Source organism: Crocuta crocuta, unplaced genomic scaffold (assembly GCF_008692635.1).
Source record: "Crocuta crocuta isolate KB4526 unplaced genomic scaffold, BGI_CrCroc_1.0 scaffold170, whole genome shotgun sequence".
In the NCBI taxonomy this organism is placed as follows: Eukaryota; Metazoa; Chordata; class Mammalia; order Carnivora; family Hyaenidae; genus Crocuta; species Crocuta crocuta.
The window spans coordinates 2,945,750-2,962,793 of NW_027527853.1; the positions used below are offsets into that span (position 1 = coordinate 2,945,750).

At 44.5% G+C, this 17,044-nt stretch overlaps 1 protein-coding gene across 1 annotated transcript in view; it reads left to right on the plus strand.

Moving 5' to 3' along the window:
• PIK3AP1 (phosphoinositide-3-kinase adaptor protein 1) overlaps window positions 1-17,044 on the plus strand; it is a 125,875-nt gene that overhangs the window by 43,800 nt on the left and 65,031 nt on the right. Inside the window, exon 3 of the mRNA XM_077780341.1 lies at window positions 15,391-15,527. Within this exon, the coding sequence (XP_077636467.1) occupies window positions 15,391-15,527 (137 nt within the window). The remainder of the gene's footprint in view (window positions 1-15,390; window positions 15,528-17,044) is intronic.

Consider the following 17,044-nt stretch of genomic DNA (forward strand, 5'->3'; position numbering starts at 1 on the left):
AGGTGGGGGCAGGGAGGAGCGGAAAGAGAGGGAAGGAGAAAGAGAGAGAATCCCAAGCAGGGCTTGAACTCACAAACCATGAGATCATCACCTGAGCCAAAACCAAGACTTGAATATTTAACTGATGGAGCCACTCAGGTGCCCCTTGTATTTTTTTTAAAGCTGATGGCTGAGGAGAAGCATGTGCCCACCTCAAGCTGACCATACCGTGAGTCCAGATGCAGCGTTTCAGGGTGAGGAGGGAGAGAAAGTTACGGTTCCTAAAAACGGAAAGTGAAACTGACCAGTCCAGTTTCCTAGTTTTAGCTGGTTAGGACGCTGTCAGCCACAGTCGGGGCAAGTAAACCCCACCTCAGCCTTTCCTGCAAGTGTGACAGTGTGGTAGTAGACAAAAAGAAAAGGAGTTTTCTTCACAATTTCCTAAGCTCATTTCTACTATCAAAAGTTGCCTTTGGTCTCCCAGTTCTTGGCTGGGTGACAATAAACTGCATTTTTGTGGCCTGCATCAGACAAAGCCCATCTGTGGGTCCTCATACCAGTAAATCCAGACATCAGTGTCTGTTTAGATTAGAATTGATTCCTGAACCAGGAAACTCAGAAGAGGCTGTTTAAAGAGTAGTTATTAATGGCCTCATTACAAGCCTGTGTCCTGCCGTTTGAACAAAATTTACATAGAGAGAGGAAGCACATTTATAAGTATCGGAAAGAGGTGAAGAAAGAGGAAGCCTTCATGGGGGCTGTGGTACCTCCTGCTTTGTTAGCAACACTGGGGTTTCCTGAACGATGAAACAGGGGCCCGAAGGCCTCTGGCTCTAAGAGTCCTGGTGGAGAGCCTTCTCCCCAGGGGTGGCTTTTGGAATGCACGTATGGACAGTGCTTCATAAGGATCTTAATAAACTTGGCCCATGAAAGCTGTGCTTGGAGCATCCCCAGAGATGCTGGGTCCAGGGTAGAGGTGGGTTTTTGCAACCCTTCCCAGATTTATTTCGGAGACTGGTTGAAGGACTTTTGTTTGTGGCCAGGAAGCAGCTCAACCCGGAGGAATTATTTCTCCCCTGGGGTCATATTTCCTGAGATCAGTTGTTCCTTCAGACTGAGAACTGGTTAGGAACTGGGAACTTTGAGTTCTAAATGTGGTTCTACCATTAAACCCGCTGCTCATAACCTAGGGCGAGTCATTTCACATCCGCGTGCTGTTTTCCATCTGCAAAGTGGAGATAGTCACATCTGTCACAGGTACCTGTGGATACTGAAAGGAACAAATGAGAACAATTTAAAAACTTCTGAGGCACTAAGTAGTGCGAGAACTCCAAATTACCCTTGGCTTCTTGGATGAGGATGGAGCAGTTTGGGTCTGGTACTCAGGGAGGTTTCCAGAAGGTTGAACTTGGGTCAGGGCTGGAGAGGCCCAGCAAGTCTGGGGGGCAGGAGCGCTGCTGTCACGCTCACTTTGGTTGTCATGGCAGCCTCAGCTGTTGGGCTATTTTTATTCTAGCTGAAGAGCAGGTAGGGTGTGTTGGGGAGGGGAAGGAAAGAGCAGGCATCTTTTGCTTTAAAGCGAAACAAAACTAACACTCTGACTAGTTCATTTAGAGCCACTGGGTGGGGGCTGGATAGAGATCTGAGAGGCCTGAGGCCTCCTCTCCTCCCGCCTAGCACCCTTATCCTGAACTTGAAGGGGGGCCAGGGGGATTACCTGGTGCAGGAAGGAAAAAGGACTCCTTATCTATGTGAGCCGGAAAAGACTGGCATTGATATACAGTAAGTCCTGATCAGAACCCTCTACCCAGCGCTGTAGATCCACCTGCGTGTCACGAAACCGGGCCGCCTTGGGCATCTGCAGCTGGCACAGAGCATCTGGATGGCAAAGCAGGTTGGATGGGACAGGTGAGCTGGAAAGTCGGCAACATGGACCACCTCACGAAGTCAGCCTGGGCTTGTGGGAGGAGTGCGCTCACTCTTGCCCCTCCTTTCTATTCCTTTCTCTTTGTTTCCAGGGAGGCAGAGTGGCCCCCATGAGTTTATTTTAGGTCTGAGTTGGGGATATGTCCACAGGACTCTCTGCCTTACCTTTTTAACATCGCGAGGATGATGATGATGAAGGCGACAAGGACAATGATTGATGTCACTTTAATGAACTCACTTTAACACCACTAAATAATCGTCACCTCCCTCCACCCATGACTTTAATGCCAGGAAGGTATGTGGTGGTTAAGGCATTCCTCCGACCCCTCCTACTGTCATTCAGACTGATGACTGTGTGTGACTTTGTGGGGAGTTGGTGACTTGCAGCTTGGGTATACTTGTCACTGAGTCGGGAGCTTTTTCAGAGAAAGGGGTTCATTGGACAGGAAATTCAGTACCCATTAACCAAGGTGGGTGAACAAATGGGGAGAAAGACCCATGGGCGATGACTAAACTGAATAAGCCCTCTTGATGTTTGCCAGGAAGCGGGGTGTTGTAGAAACTCAAAACCTGAGTCCCACCAGTGCAAGCCTCTCATCTCGCCCCAGAACCCACATGCTCTCGCGGGGAGCAGAGGCCCTTCATTTGGACGCACACATTTGGGACTTGGGGATGAGGCCAGGCCTGAGGTCTCCCTTTGCATTTTCTAAGGACACAATAATCACCATAACCCCAATTTTCTAAGCTCAGAGCGTAGAAACAAAATACGTGGTCGGAGAAATGTTTAGTCTACCTAAGAATCATTTTTGTGAGCATTTTGTGAACCATGCTTGTGGTATGCCCTCAGACATCAGGTTAATTATAGCATCTCATTTGCTCGAGAAAGCGATAGAGCAGGAGGTTGGCTTGGTAACAGTGTGTTAGCCACCAGTTTATGTTATCTTACTTATTTGGAGGCACTGTTTGCTTCACACTGTTTGTGTGATAGGTGGGCAGCCACCCCCCTTCTTGATTCTGACCAAGATTTACAAAAGAGCTGACATACTCTGCTTGTGTGTCTGGACTCATTTTGAAAAACTAGCAAAGTTCTCCCACTTTTAGAAAAATGAAACTATATTTTCAATCTGTATTTTACAGAATGGCCTGTGAATAGTGTTTGCTGATAGGTCTTTGATATACAACCAAAGTCCCTGAATGGCCTTCTGGGCCCTCTCATTCCCTTTCCCTTCTCGCCCCTTATAGAAGGTGCCCCCACCGTGCTTCCTGTAGCTCAAATGCATCATTTGCTGTGAAGCCTTTGTGTCCTTAATCATGCCTTTACCTCTGCCAGGAAAGTCGCCCTGACCCCCCTGCCCCCATGTCGCCTTCTCTGTGCCTTTCAAGTCCCTGCCTGTCATTTCTCTGGGGATCCTCTAGTGGCCATAAACTGTATTTTATTGATAAATTCCTGCTATCATAAAGCCTTTTTTTTTTTTTTTAAGTTATTCCTGTTCTCATTTTTCTCTGGAGGTTGAGAGCAGCTGTCCAGTGTTTCTCACCTGTGTGGTCCCCCAACTGCTAAGGAGGACAGAAATGTTCTCACCCCTACATTTCTTGGACGTCCTAGGATAGGCTTTGAATATTTATTATTCATTGATAGGCAATGACTACATGTGGAAGGAGTAAAGGAATGAATTATGAATTATTTTATTAATGTGAATGAAAAATGTACTTTCTTCACTGAAGGGTCATCTCAGCATCCATCTGGTATTTGAGTCAATTAAAGTAAGTTAACCTGCCTTCTTCATCCTTCAGGAAGTTTTTTTCAACTTGGAAAACTTCTGTTCCATTTTTCCTGCACCAGCACTTATTAAACACTTAAAACCTAACTTACTTCATTTTGTTGTGGTTATGGTCTCAGCACACAGGCTGGTGCTTGCTGGTAAGGGACTCCAGAGTTCTGTCACGTTTTTCCTGTGGAGCCTCCTCTTCCCAGTCCAGCTGTAAGCTGAAGGTCAAGTCTGTGGAGGACACATTGTATAGCCCCCAACAGGACCCATATCCGACATGGTGCTTGCTAGGTGATTGGGAAGCTCAGGCTTCAGAATGTTTTATGTTAGGCTCTCAGACATAGTCGTTTTATGGTTTCAACATTGTGGCTTAGGTAGGATGGGTGAAAATCGTAATAGTTGAGAAATGTCATCCTGAGTGGAAAAGCCACTGGAAGTTTCTCCAGACATCAGGCAGCTCTCTCTATTCCTGCCTCATCTGCATGATGGTTCATTTTGGGTCCCTGACCAGGGGTGCAAATGCAGAGAGAATATGGCCCCTTTCATTCCTGGACCCTACTACCTAGGTTGCAGGGCTATTCACATCTACATCCTTCCAAGAAATCTTTGAGCTTCTTCACTCTCTTTTATCAGCTGCACTAGAAATCTTGGACATGACTAATGATCTTTTCCTATTTTGTTCCAGCTCAGGCACACACATTCCCAGTGACCCCAATTGGACTGGCCCTAATGATCATTTCTGTTTCCTGCCATTTGGGGCTAGATCGGTGGGAAACTCTTCATTCTCTGCTGAAATGTATCTCCTTCATTTCTTTGTCCACTTTCTTTTTCCTTCTCATTCAAAACTTGGAATAAAGAATTCAACATGTTCATGCTTCAGGCCTTCTTCCTCTCTTTCTCCCTTCACTGTACCTTATTTAAAAATTACTAAAGAATTTAGATTAACAAAACGGGAGCAGTATAGCATAATTCACCTTTCCTCAAATTTTGGTCCCTGAGAATTATCAACATGGCTTTTGATTTATCTTTTTCAGCAGTTTTCTTGAGATATAATTCATATGCCATGCAGTTTGCCCATTTAAAGTATAAAGTTCAATGGGGTTTTTTGGCTTGGGTATATTATGTTATCAATTTTTTAAATGTGACCATATGTATATATGTTTGTCATTTTAACTAATTTTAAATATACAATTCAGTGATGTTAATGATGTTCACAATGTTGTGCAACCACTATCTATTTCCATTGTACTATTAACACTAGTTTGTGGGTGCCTGGCAGCACAATTGGTAGAGCATGTGACTCGATCTCAGGGTCATGAGTTCAAGCCACACATTGGACATAGAACCTACTTAAAAACACACAAAAAAACCCCAATATTGTCATTGAGTCATTTCATGTTTTTTAAGTAAATTTATTTTATTTTTTAAGAAAGTGTTGTTTATTTTTTAGTTTATTTATTTATTTATTTAGAGAGAAAGAGAGAGAACATGAGTAGAGGAGGGGCAGAGAGAGGGGGAGAGAATCAAGCAGGCTGCATACTGTCAGCACAGAGCCTGTCACGGTGCTCAAACCCATGAACCCATGGGTTCATGACCATGACCCCAGCCGAAACCAAGAGTCAGACCTAATCGACTGAGCCACCCAGCCGCCCCCAAGTAAATTTATTTTAGAAAGAGATTGTGGGGCATCTCAGTGGCTTAGTCGGTTAAGCACCTGACTTCCCCTCAGGTCATTATTTCATTATCTCAGGGTTTGCGAGTTCGAGTCCCACATTGGGTGAGCCCCGCTTCTCTCTCTCTCCCTCTCTCCCTGTCTCTCTCTTCCCCTGTTTGTCTCTCTCTCTCTGTGCCCTTTATGGGATTCTCTCTCTTATATCTCTTGCTCTCTTTCTCTGCCCTTGCTCACTTGTACCCTCTCTGTATCAATTAAAAAAAAAAAGAAACTTTACCACTATAATAGACAAACCAGTATCTCTTGATATATAAAAAAAGGTAACTTTAAAAATAAAGACAATAAAAATCAAACAGCAGTATTAAGTTCTACTGGATACTCGAGCCTACAGAAGCCTGTGGGGTTAAGGCCTTACTCTCACCACTGTACCAAGAGAGAAAAAGAAAAGCACATGGAAGAGATCGTAAAGGCATCCTCTTACCTTACCAAACCTTCTTCTTGATAGGAGTGGGATTGAAAGAATTGAAAGGGGATTGCTGTCTACCATGTGGTTCATTGTCACCGAATATTTGCTATTCACTTTGGAATCATCTCCTATACACCGGGTTACGTGGGTCGCAGTGTGGAAAATGCTGTCAAGGTGCATGAGAGCATAGATTTGGGTGTTACATTTTCATACAGCAAGCACTTGTATGATTTGGACAACTTACTTAAATTTCTGTGCCCTAGTTTTCACATCTGTGAAATGGGCAGAATCATATCAATATCTTAGTTGGGATAAAATGGAATCTTATATGTTAAGGGCTTTGCCTGGTTCCCAGCATATAGTAAATGCTCAACAAATGTGTGGGTTTTTTTTTTTTTTAAGTTTATTTATTTTGAGAGAGAGAGAGAGCACAAGTGGAGGAGGGACAGAGAGAAGGTGAGACAGAATCCCAAGCAGGCTTTGCGCTATCAGTGCAGAGGCTGATATGGGGCTCCAACTCACGAACTGTGACATCATGACCTGAGCTGAGATCAGAAGTTGGACACTTAACTGGCTGAGCTACCCAGGCACCCCCAAATGCGGTTATTTTTAAGAATGATTGTTGTTTATAGTTTTACCAAAGTTTAGCATGACCTTACAAAGAAAAGTTAGCTTGTGTATTCTGAAGGAACTCTCCAAGATCACCAAACACCATTCTCTGGCCCTCCTGCGTGGTCCTGCCGTAGTCCTGACCGAGTGCCAAACAACGTGCAGGGAAAAGACAGCCAACTTCATGGTCTGAAAACACAACTGGAAAGTAAGAGAGTGCAGCCTTGTGTCAGAGTCCACTTGAGCTTGCAGGACCCTGGCTCGTTCCGCTGCTGTTCAGTATCTCTGGACTTAAACCCCATTCTTAGGATGTGCCTCTTGGCCCCAGTTGCAGGTCACACACAGCACACCTAACCCAAGGCGGCACGGCCCAGCACAAGGCAGCGTCACCAGGCATTGGTGAGCAAAAGCTCACATCGTGTCTCATGAGCTGCGGCCACTACCCCACACCAGGAATAGCAAGTGACAGCTGCTTCCTGCCTTGGACCCATCCACATAGGAGGCGGGGCCCAGACCCCTGGGGGTGAATTCCTGCTTGCTTGCTTACTTGAGTCCTTCAGACACGCGTTCCATCTATAAAAGGAGAATAGGATATTGATTCCTATCTCCCAGTGTTGTAAGTATTAAATGAGATTAAGACTGTTAAGCAGTCACCACAATATTCAGCACATGGTAACCTTTATTGTTATTATTACTAGGAAGGAGTTTGTCACCAACCCTCTCACCTAGTATGAGCTGTTCCACGTGGTGCGATGGGGCTCCAGGTGCATACATATATGCATTTCATTTAAAATTCATAGCTTAAAGATGTTTGTTTATTTTGAGAGAGAGAAAGAGCTTGCGTGAGCATGTGTGAGTGGGGGAGGGACAGAGAGAGAAGGGGAGAGAGAGAGAGAGAGAGAGAGAGAGAGAATCCTAAGCAGGCTCCACACCTCGTGGGGAGTCCGTGGTGGGGCTTGATCCCATGACTGTGATATCATGATTAGAGCCAAAATCTAGAATCTGATGCTTAACTGACAGAGTCACCCAGGCGCCCCTAAAGTTCATAGTTTTTATAGACCTAAATAACGTATAGATTCCTTCACAGAGGAAAAAACATTATTCTGATGTTGTTTAACTATGTGTGAACATATTCCTTACGCTTAGGCTAAGTATTCTTTTCTTTATTATTTTTTTAAATGTTTTATTTATTTCTGAGAGAGAGAGATACAACGTGAGCAGGGGAGGGTCAGAGAGAGAGGGAGATACAGAATCCAAAACAGACTCCAGGCTCTGAGCCGGCAGTCAGCACAGAGTCCGATGCGGGGCTCAAACCCAAAATCCATGAGATCATGACCTGAGCTGAAGTCGGAGGCTTAACCAACTGAGCCACCCAGGCACCCCTAGGCTTAGTATTCTTACGCTTAGTATTCTTTCCCAACTCTGAAAGCGAAACATGGGCAAGATACAAATATAGGTAAGAAACAAATAAAAGGCAAACTGACTGTATTCATTTTGTCAGACGCTGCTGGTTTACTGAAGAAGCATCATGAACATGGCACAAGGCTGTGGTGCCCACTGATTCCCTTGTGGGGGCTTGCTGCAGCTCCTTTGTGTTATTTTGCGACTTGGATCTCCTGCTACATTGCTTTATATGAAGTAGTGTACAGGGAAACCTTCTGGTCTTCAAGTGGCACAAATGACTCCTTTGCACATTGCCCTGCCCCGTCTCTTCTTTCCTCATTAGCCCCTGACATTCAGCATAGCACGATCTAGCTGCAAAATGATTGCAAACCCACATACACACAGGCACCACAGTCCTATGGCTGGACCCAATTATAACATGGTCATCTAGATGACCTGGAATGTGTTTGCATCTTATTTTAAAGGCATTATCGTCTAAATGAAAAGCCCAAGCACAGATTCTCATAAGGACTATATGGGAGGACTTTTGCCAGGTGCCAGTTTGAGAAACATTGATTCACATTCTCCCTAGATCCCCAAAGTATTTGGAGTAGTCTCCGAAATTAAACAATATTTAAAAGAAGACAAAGAGGCAAGACTACAGACCTGGGTGAGAGTGTTAACAGCAGTTAAGAACCAAAATGATGACCGAACTATCTGGAAGCAAGGGCAGAAAGTGAAATACACCACGTTAGCCTGATCTTGTGGTCTAGTAAGAGAAAACAGGCAAGTATTCTGAAGGGACAAACTTTTCCTGCCACTGAATCCAAGGAGTATTTGCCATGTGTGTCCTTTAATAGATGAGACTTTGGGGGGCCAGATGCACAAAAGAAGTCTTTTTTCTATAATTTCTTCAGAATTCCTGTGGAGCTTGTAAGAGCTAAGAAAATATTGTTCAATTTTAAAGCAGTGAGGGTATTATTGGTGTCTTAATAATACTTTACACTGGGCAGATCCTTGGGGTTTTCAGAATGCCTTCACTCAAACATTTATTATTTGAGTCTCAGGACAGCAGAGGTGGTATTATCAGGGCACCCAGGTAGCTCAGTCGGTTAAGCATCTGACTTCGGCTCAGGTCATGCTCTTACAGCTTGTGGGTTTGAGCCCTGCATCAAGCTCTCAGATCCTGTGTCTCCCTCTCTCTGCCCATCCCCTGTTCATGCTCTGGCTTTCTCTGTCTCTCAAAAATGAATAAACGTTAAAAAAAAAAAAAAAGGTGGTATCTTCAAGGTGGGAAGGGGTCACAAGGGATCTGCACACTTAAGTGGCAATGCTTGCTGCCACTCTGTTAGGTGGGTTCAGTGGTGCTTATGTCCAGGTTGGCATTTCCTTCAAAGGAAACTTTGGATTTGCTGGAGCGGTTGGGTGCTGGCCCAGTCTGCAGGACTCTATGGAAGAGGCAGATGTGGCTAGAAGAAATGCAAGCGGTAGTGCTGTCAATCAGCGCCTCCAGAATCAGCCAGCAGAATGAATGGCATCCTGCCTGACTTCCTGAAATGAATTAGCTGCTGGGAGTGAATTCATTTCAGGTGACTAAGTGAATAGACTTCCTGGAAGGAATTGCTTATATGGCCCATCTGAACGCTGGGGAGTGTCTGCCAAGTGCGGCACTGTTAGGGTCAATCTCATTGATGCCAAGCTGGTGACACGATGATAAAAGTGTCAGTTGCTGCTTTTCTCTTCACCCAATGCCTATTATCCAAGTGTTTTCTCATTGTGTAAAATAGGAAAACACATGGAAGGTTGGGGAGGCAGGAAGGAGGGAGGAAAAGAGGGAGGGAAGGAAGAGGGGCCATGTACAACCCAAGCACAGATTTTCTTCTGACCTTTTAAATGCATTTTTCTTTATATAGTTGGCATCCTACACTATAAGATATACGATTTTATATCCTGCTTTTTGCTTAACATAATGTCATAAGCTTCTACCTAAACTTCTTTTAAAAATAATATTTTTAAATATTCTTTCATCAGTTAGGCTGTTTTCCGCTTTTCACTGATGCGAAGGGTGATTTAGCAGACATCTTTGTTCATTATCTTTATCTACATTTTGAACATTTATTTTCCCTTAAGAGTGATTTATAGTAGAATTATGTGGACAAAGGTATGAACGTTTTAAAGACTTTCTCTTTCAGGGGCACCTGGGTGGCTCAGTCAATTGAGAGTCTGATTCTTGATTTTGGCTCAGGTCATGATCTCCTGGTTATGAGATTGAGCCCTGTGTTGGGCTCTGTGCTGAGTGTGGAGCCTACTTGGGATTCGCTCTTTCTCCCTCTACCCCTCCCCTGCTCATGCTCTCTCTCTCAAAAACAAAACAAAACAAACAAATAAAACCTTTCTCTTTCTCTGCATATGGACACATGCCTTTCTAGAATGGCCTTCCCAGTTTATACTTCTCTCAGCATCAAATGAGAGTGAGTACCTATATTACCTCACCTCCAAAAGTTTCCTAACTTGAAAAGGTAAAATAGCAGTATGTTATTTTTATTTACATTTTCATAATGATTAGTGATAATGAATGATGTTTTATTTTTTTTAGATGGGGAAGTAATTTGTATTTCTTCCTTGGTGAATTATCTACTTATTGGGTATTTTAAAAGACATTTCTGTGATCTCTTCATATTTTAAGGAGATTGGCCCCTTGGCTTACTTATTTCTAATTTTAAACCAGTTTGTTACTTGCCATTGGATTTTTCGGTAACCACTCTATTGAGATGTAATTCACATAACATACAAGACAGCCACTTCAGGGGTGCCTGGGTGGCTCAGGCAGTTAAGCGGCTGACTTCAGCTCAGGTCATGACCTCAAGGTCAGCGGGTTTGAGCCCCCATGTCAGGCTCTGTGCTGACAGCCAGCTCAGAGCTTGGAGCCTGTTTCAGATTCTGTATCTCCCTCTCTCTCTCTCTGACCCTCCCCTGCTCACGCTGTCTCTCTCTCTCAGAAATAAATAAAAAACATTTAAAAAAAATAAAGTGTACAATTCAGTGAGGCTTTTTTTGGACTTTTGCACACAATTATCACCACGATTAATTCTAGAATATTTTCATTACTTCAAAAAAGGAACTACATACCCTTTAACTATGATCCCCCAACTCCCTAGCCCCAACCAAACACCCCAGCCTAGACAACCACTAATCTACTTTTTGTTTCTATAGATTTGCCTCTTATGGATATATCATATATTTGGAATCAAATAATATGTGGTCTTTCGTGGCTGGCTTCTCTCACTCAGCATAATGTTTTCAATGTTCAACATTTTATTCCTTTTTATGACTCAATAATATACCATATTTTGTCTGTCCATTCATCAGTTGAAGGACAATTGCGTTGTTTCCAATTTTGACTATTATGACTAATGCCACCAAATCAGTATGATTTAGATTTTAGGTTTTTAAAATTTTGTTTACCAAAGTTTTAAATTCATACCAATCCTATTGCTTGTTTAGGTTGTATTCCTTTTGTTGTTTAAGATGAACAAATCTTTTCCCAAGCTAGTGTTAAATTTTCACCCATATTTTCATCTTTTTAATTTTTAAAATCTGTTTTATTGTTCACTTGAGTCTATAATCCAAATAAACTTTATTTTGGGGTATGTGAGAATTAGGAAGCATCTGAATAGTCCCTCCATTTCCCCACCCCCACCCCAAATAGCTAAATTTTTCCAGCACCATTTCCTGAGTCATCCTTTTCATCAACCATTTTCTTTATACTGATTTTTAATGCTTTGTTTTTTTTAAAATTTTGTACATTTATTTATTTTTGAGAGACAGAGTAAGACAGATCATGAGTGGGGAGGGGCAGAGAGAGAAGGAGACACAGAATCTGAAGCAGGCTCCAGGCTCTGAGCAAGCGTTCAGCACAGAGCCTGATGTGGAGCTTGAACCCACAAACCATGAGATCATGACCTGAGCTGAAGTCGGATACTTAACCAGCTGAGCCACCCAGGTACCCCTTTAATCCTTTCTTTAACACATACTAAGTTTTTATGAGAATGAAGCTTGATTTTGGATTATCCATTGTATTTAATTTTTTGTAAATGTAGGTTAAAATAGGACTATATTGTTTCTTAAACTTTAGTAAGCGACATAAAACCTATGTAACCTATGATTCTTGATTTAGTCAGATTTTCTACTTATTTTGAGACCATTTTGGTAATTAATATTTTTCTATAAAAATTGTATTGAAATGTAAAAAATTCTTAGCATAGAATTTTCCCATCAGCATGTTTCTAAAATTCTATACATCTTTTATTATCCTGGCTTTCTTATTGCCTATTTATATTTTCTCTGCTGTTTCCTTAATATTATTTACTAGAGCTTTGACTCTTTGGCTAGCTGACTAATAATAGATCAGTGATTTGGCAGAAATGACAAGTTTTTCTTTCTTGAAGCATTGCTAGACTGTACAATGGGTCTGTCCCAAGGAGCTTGTACCTCTATTGTAAATTAGAATTAAGAACTGGCAAAAGTTGGTGCCTGGGACTCAGCCACCCAGGGTAGCATCTAAACAATTCTGGGGAGCTTCTTGCAGTTTAAAGTAACTGATTGGAGGGGCACCTGGGTGGCTCAGTTGGTTAAGTGTCCAACTTCAGCTCACATCATGATCTCATCATTCATGAGTTTGAGCCCCATGTCTGGCTCTGTGGTGACAGCTCAGAGCCTAGAGTCTGCTTCTGATTCTGTGTCTCCCCCTCTCTCTGTCCTTCCCCTCCTGTGCTCTCTCTCTCAAAAATAAATATACATTAGGGGCACCTGGGTGGCTTAGTCGGTTAAGCGTCCGACTTTCGCTTACGTCATGATCTTGCAGTTCGTGGGTTCGGTCCCCACGTCGGGCTCTGTGCTGACTGCCAGCTCAGAGCCTGGAGCCTGTTTCAGTCTGTGACTCCCTCTCTCTCTGACCCTCCCCTCCTCACGCTGTCTTTCTCTCTCTCTCCTAGAAATAAATAAAACATTTAAAAAAAAATTTAAAAAATACATTAAAAAAGACTAATAAAAATAACTTATTGAATGTTTTAACTCAATGAAGTTATTTTCTTTTCCAGAAAGAACCTCAGAAATGAAAAAAAAAAAATGGGATAGTCCAGGAATCTAATAATAAAATATTGAAGCTTGATGTGATATTATATAATTACTCAGAAGAATGTTGATCACTGATCTTTTTGACTCTTTCCTTGACAGGCTCCTTTGGTGGCTGAGAGTTGCTTGGGTGGCTTGTACAGCCCTGTTCATGGGGCTGGGTCCTGGCTGTTCTAGACGTAACCAATCAAGGACAGAAGGCTATCAGGAAGAGCAGATCTAGCGGAGAAAATGGCATCCTCAGTTAATGTGTCTTGGAGAGCAGGGAGGCAGGGACGTTACTTCAGTTAGCCTTGCAGGGGGTAATTAGCACTGAGAAGGACATCAGTAGGATTGGCAAGGAAAATAGAGGTACAGAAGATTGATGGCTCTGATGGCTAGTGAAAAATAGCATCATCCTCCTTGGAACTCTCAGAATCCTTTGCCTCATCTGTTAGCACTAAATTCTGCTAGGATTCCTGTTGTGCAAGCAAGGTCAGAGACCTGGCTGCCTCCAGCACGCCTTGTGGAATAGTGAGTAGTGAGTCTTGGGAGAAATCACAGAGAGGCAAAGAGCAGCAGGAATATGCCTCAATGCCCATCATAGTCTGGGGCTGTGCGTAGGCATCTGTCAGCACAGATGTCAGGCTCTAGGATGAGACTGCTGTCCAAGGCTGTGTGGTTTTTACGCTGCCTATCTGGGAAGCCTCAGCCCTTGGCCCAGCCTGAGGGAGTCCCGGAGTTCCTTGCCCCCCAGTTACAGCAATAGGATGTGATGGTGCTAAGCTCCCTAACCCAGCTCCCCCACCTCAGCCTTCATCATCATGGGAGCATAGCCTCTCCCCTTGTATGACCTGAGGTCTAGCATGCAAGCCCGTGGGTAGAGCTTTCTGTGGGACATATCAGTGGCCTGATGTACCAGCCCAACATTCTACTAGGACTGATTGCCATGAGCTCTGTAGGAGGCCACCTCCTTCCCTGGGAGCTCAGCCTGAAGGGATTAGCCAAGATAACCCTTACCTCTCTTACTATACCTGCTCTTTTAGACCGTGGGCTCTCCACAGGCAGGATTGGTATCTCATTCATCTTCTTGTCCTCTCAGCGCCTGACATGTTTGGCTGGCTCTGTAAGTGATTTAGGAGTGAGAAGAGATGGTCCAAGAAAGGGACTGTATGAGCCTTCCTTCTCCTAACCATTCTTTTCTTTTTTTTAATTAAAAAAATTTTTTTTAAATTTATATTTGAGATAAAGAGCACGAATGGGGAGGGAGGCAGAGAGAAAGGGAGACACAGAATCTGAAACAGGCTCTAGGCTCTGAGCTGTCAGCACAGAACCAATGTGGGGCTCGAACCCACGAACCATGAGATCATACCCGAAGTCGGACGCTTAACCGACTGAGCTACCCAGGTGCCCCTAATTTTTTTTTAACGTTTATTTATTTTGAGAGCAAGAGACTGAGCATGAGCAGGAGAGGAGCAGAGAGAGAGACGGAGACACAGAATCCAAAGCAGGCTTCAGGCTCTGAGCCATCAGCACAGAGCCTGATATGAGACTCGAACCCACAAATGAGATCATGACCTGAGCTGAAGTCAGACACTCAACTGACTGAGCCACCCAGGAGCCCCACCTCCTACCCATTCTTAACCATTTTGTCCCTCTTTCGGATCTCATGAAAGCTTTGGACTATCTCCAGAGAGTATAAGTGCATGCGTGCATGTGCGCACGTGCGCGCGCACACACACACACACACAGAATCAGAATCTTGCACACAGCCTATCAATTGATGGATTCTGGTTAAGAGTTCCTTAGAGCTCTGGTAGGTTCCACTTACACCATCTCAGCATCATCTCACTCTGTGCCATGCCTCACACACCTGGACACCCCCCTCACCTGCTTGAATGTGTGAACAGTAGAGGTGTTGCCTGTGGTACTGATCTGGACCCCAGTTACCTTGACCGGAGATTTGTTGAAAATGAATGCTTGTTACTGTTGCTCCAGAGTGGGTACATTGGCTAGTCATGACCCTGAGGAATAATGGCTTCCTGGACAGCACAGGTTTTACTTGACGTTCAGAAGATGGCCTTTAAATGGACAGCTGATGATTGACCCCACCTGAGGAGAAGGGGCCTCTTTTCCTCATAGCCACTAAAGCCAGCAGTGCAGGAAGTCTGGAGGTAAAGCTTCCAGAAGCCCACTGGTTGAGACTAGACTTGCCAGCCTTGGGCAGCAGCCTGTTTCAGATGTTTTGGCCTTCTTCTCCATAATCCTCCTCTTGCTGTCACCCTACCCTTGTGGCTTACCGGATAATTTGGCTTTGCCCATTAGGTCCTCTTTCATGACTTCCTGAGTCACTCCTTTCAGCTTGTATTTATTTGACATTCAGAGCCATTTCCTATTTGGTAATGTTTGGGGCTTTCATACCCGATAGTTCTCCTTCCTTGTGTTCCCATTCAGCGGTGTCCTTTGTTCCGTAGATTCTGGCTGTGACTCAGTCACTGACACAGAGACTGAGGACGAGAAAGTCCCTTCCTACTTGAAGCAGCAGAGCCCGGCGCCGCAGACTTCACCCGGGAACCTGATGGTGGTGCAGCCGGACCGCATTCGCTGTGGGGTAGGTGCTCCCAGGGCCTGTGGATCAATGTCAGAACACGGCATTTTCAGTGGATGCATTTGTTATAGTAAAAGGAATGAGATTTCCCTGTTGCACTTCAGTGGGATCCCAGCCTTCCCTTGGTGATTCCTCTGTAGATTAGCAACCCTGGGAACCTCAGGACCTGGGCCTACAGCATACCTCACTCCTTTAGGTCCAACAGAAATGAGCTCAGGAATGTACATGTCATCAATCTAAGACTGTGAGTTCATAGATCAAAACCATACAGCATGAGGCAGACAAGAACATTACCAGACACGCCAGCCCTGGAGGTAGAGGCTTGGGTCTGTTCCTGCCAGCCTCGTGCTGGAAGGAGGGAGATGGGGGACATTTTGAAACCTTGCTTCTCCATCACCTGACCACTGCTGTGCCCCACATGAGTTCCTTGAAGCTTGCTGGCTGAAACTTGCCAATACTGATTGCTGAAGGGATAAGATAAATGCCAAAGCATAATGTGACTAACGTTTTCAGGGTGGGACGTGTGTTAACAGGTGACGTGAATGTGATGGCCCAACGGATGGTCCGTTGTCCTTTGAATCCTACCATTGTATTGGTAGTTCTTCATTATTTTTTGTTTCCTGATGAAAAATATGTGATAGTAGTTCAGAGCAGCAAAAGAGTTCCCAGTGGATACAAGCCCTTTGCTAAGTTCGCCAATGTGGTCTCCTAGAGACAAGAGGGAAGTGGAAGTGTAGCTTCCTTGCACCTTTGGGTGGTTTTCCGTGCAGCCGGAGGCCACAAGGCATTGGGCAAGGACTCCCTCTATGGAGATTGCAAACTGCTGCTTTGGGTAAGATTGAACTCATAGATATGTTTGGTTTAGATTGCACAGTATTTTAAAACTTAGGCACAAGAATCTGTTCCCAACTTCCTTCAAATCAGAATCTGGTAATACCAGGCCTGAGGTGAGCGGCCAGGCCTAACAGCCCATTAGATGGGGCATGTATCCCCCAGTCCACTGCTCCCACCACTCACTTTTCTTTGTTCTCAGCCCACTTCATGCTTCCTCCGTGTCGGCCAGCTCTTGTGAGGATCCCCGCGTCTAGGCTGTCCATATGCCCTCCTGTCTTCCCCACACTCCTCTTGTCCTGAGACCTGTGGTCTTATTCTGAGACCAGGCTAGTGGTTGCCTATGGGTGAGGGCATTTGGAACTGAAGAACAGTGCCCTTCACATACCTCCCTGATTCTCCAGACTTTTGTTCCTTCTGCCATCCTGGTTTCCAGGATTCTCCTTGTGGCCTGTTCTGGGTCTCTGGATCCTGGGGTGCCTGTGCTGGGGTTGGGTCCTGACTGTCAATAGAGAAGACACACTCATTCTCTCTGACTCCCTACGTTTCTTGGGAGAAGGGGCAGGTGGGTCGTGGCTGCAGCCAGAGCCGGGCCAACCACAAACATCCACATTCAGCCTCAGCAGCCTCCAGAAGCCAGGACAGGCCTCTCCCTCACCTGTTGTAAATAGTGGCCTTTTTCATGAAAG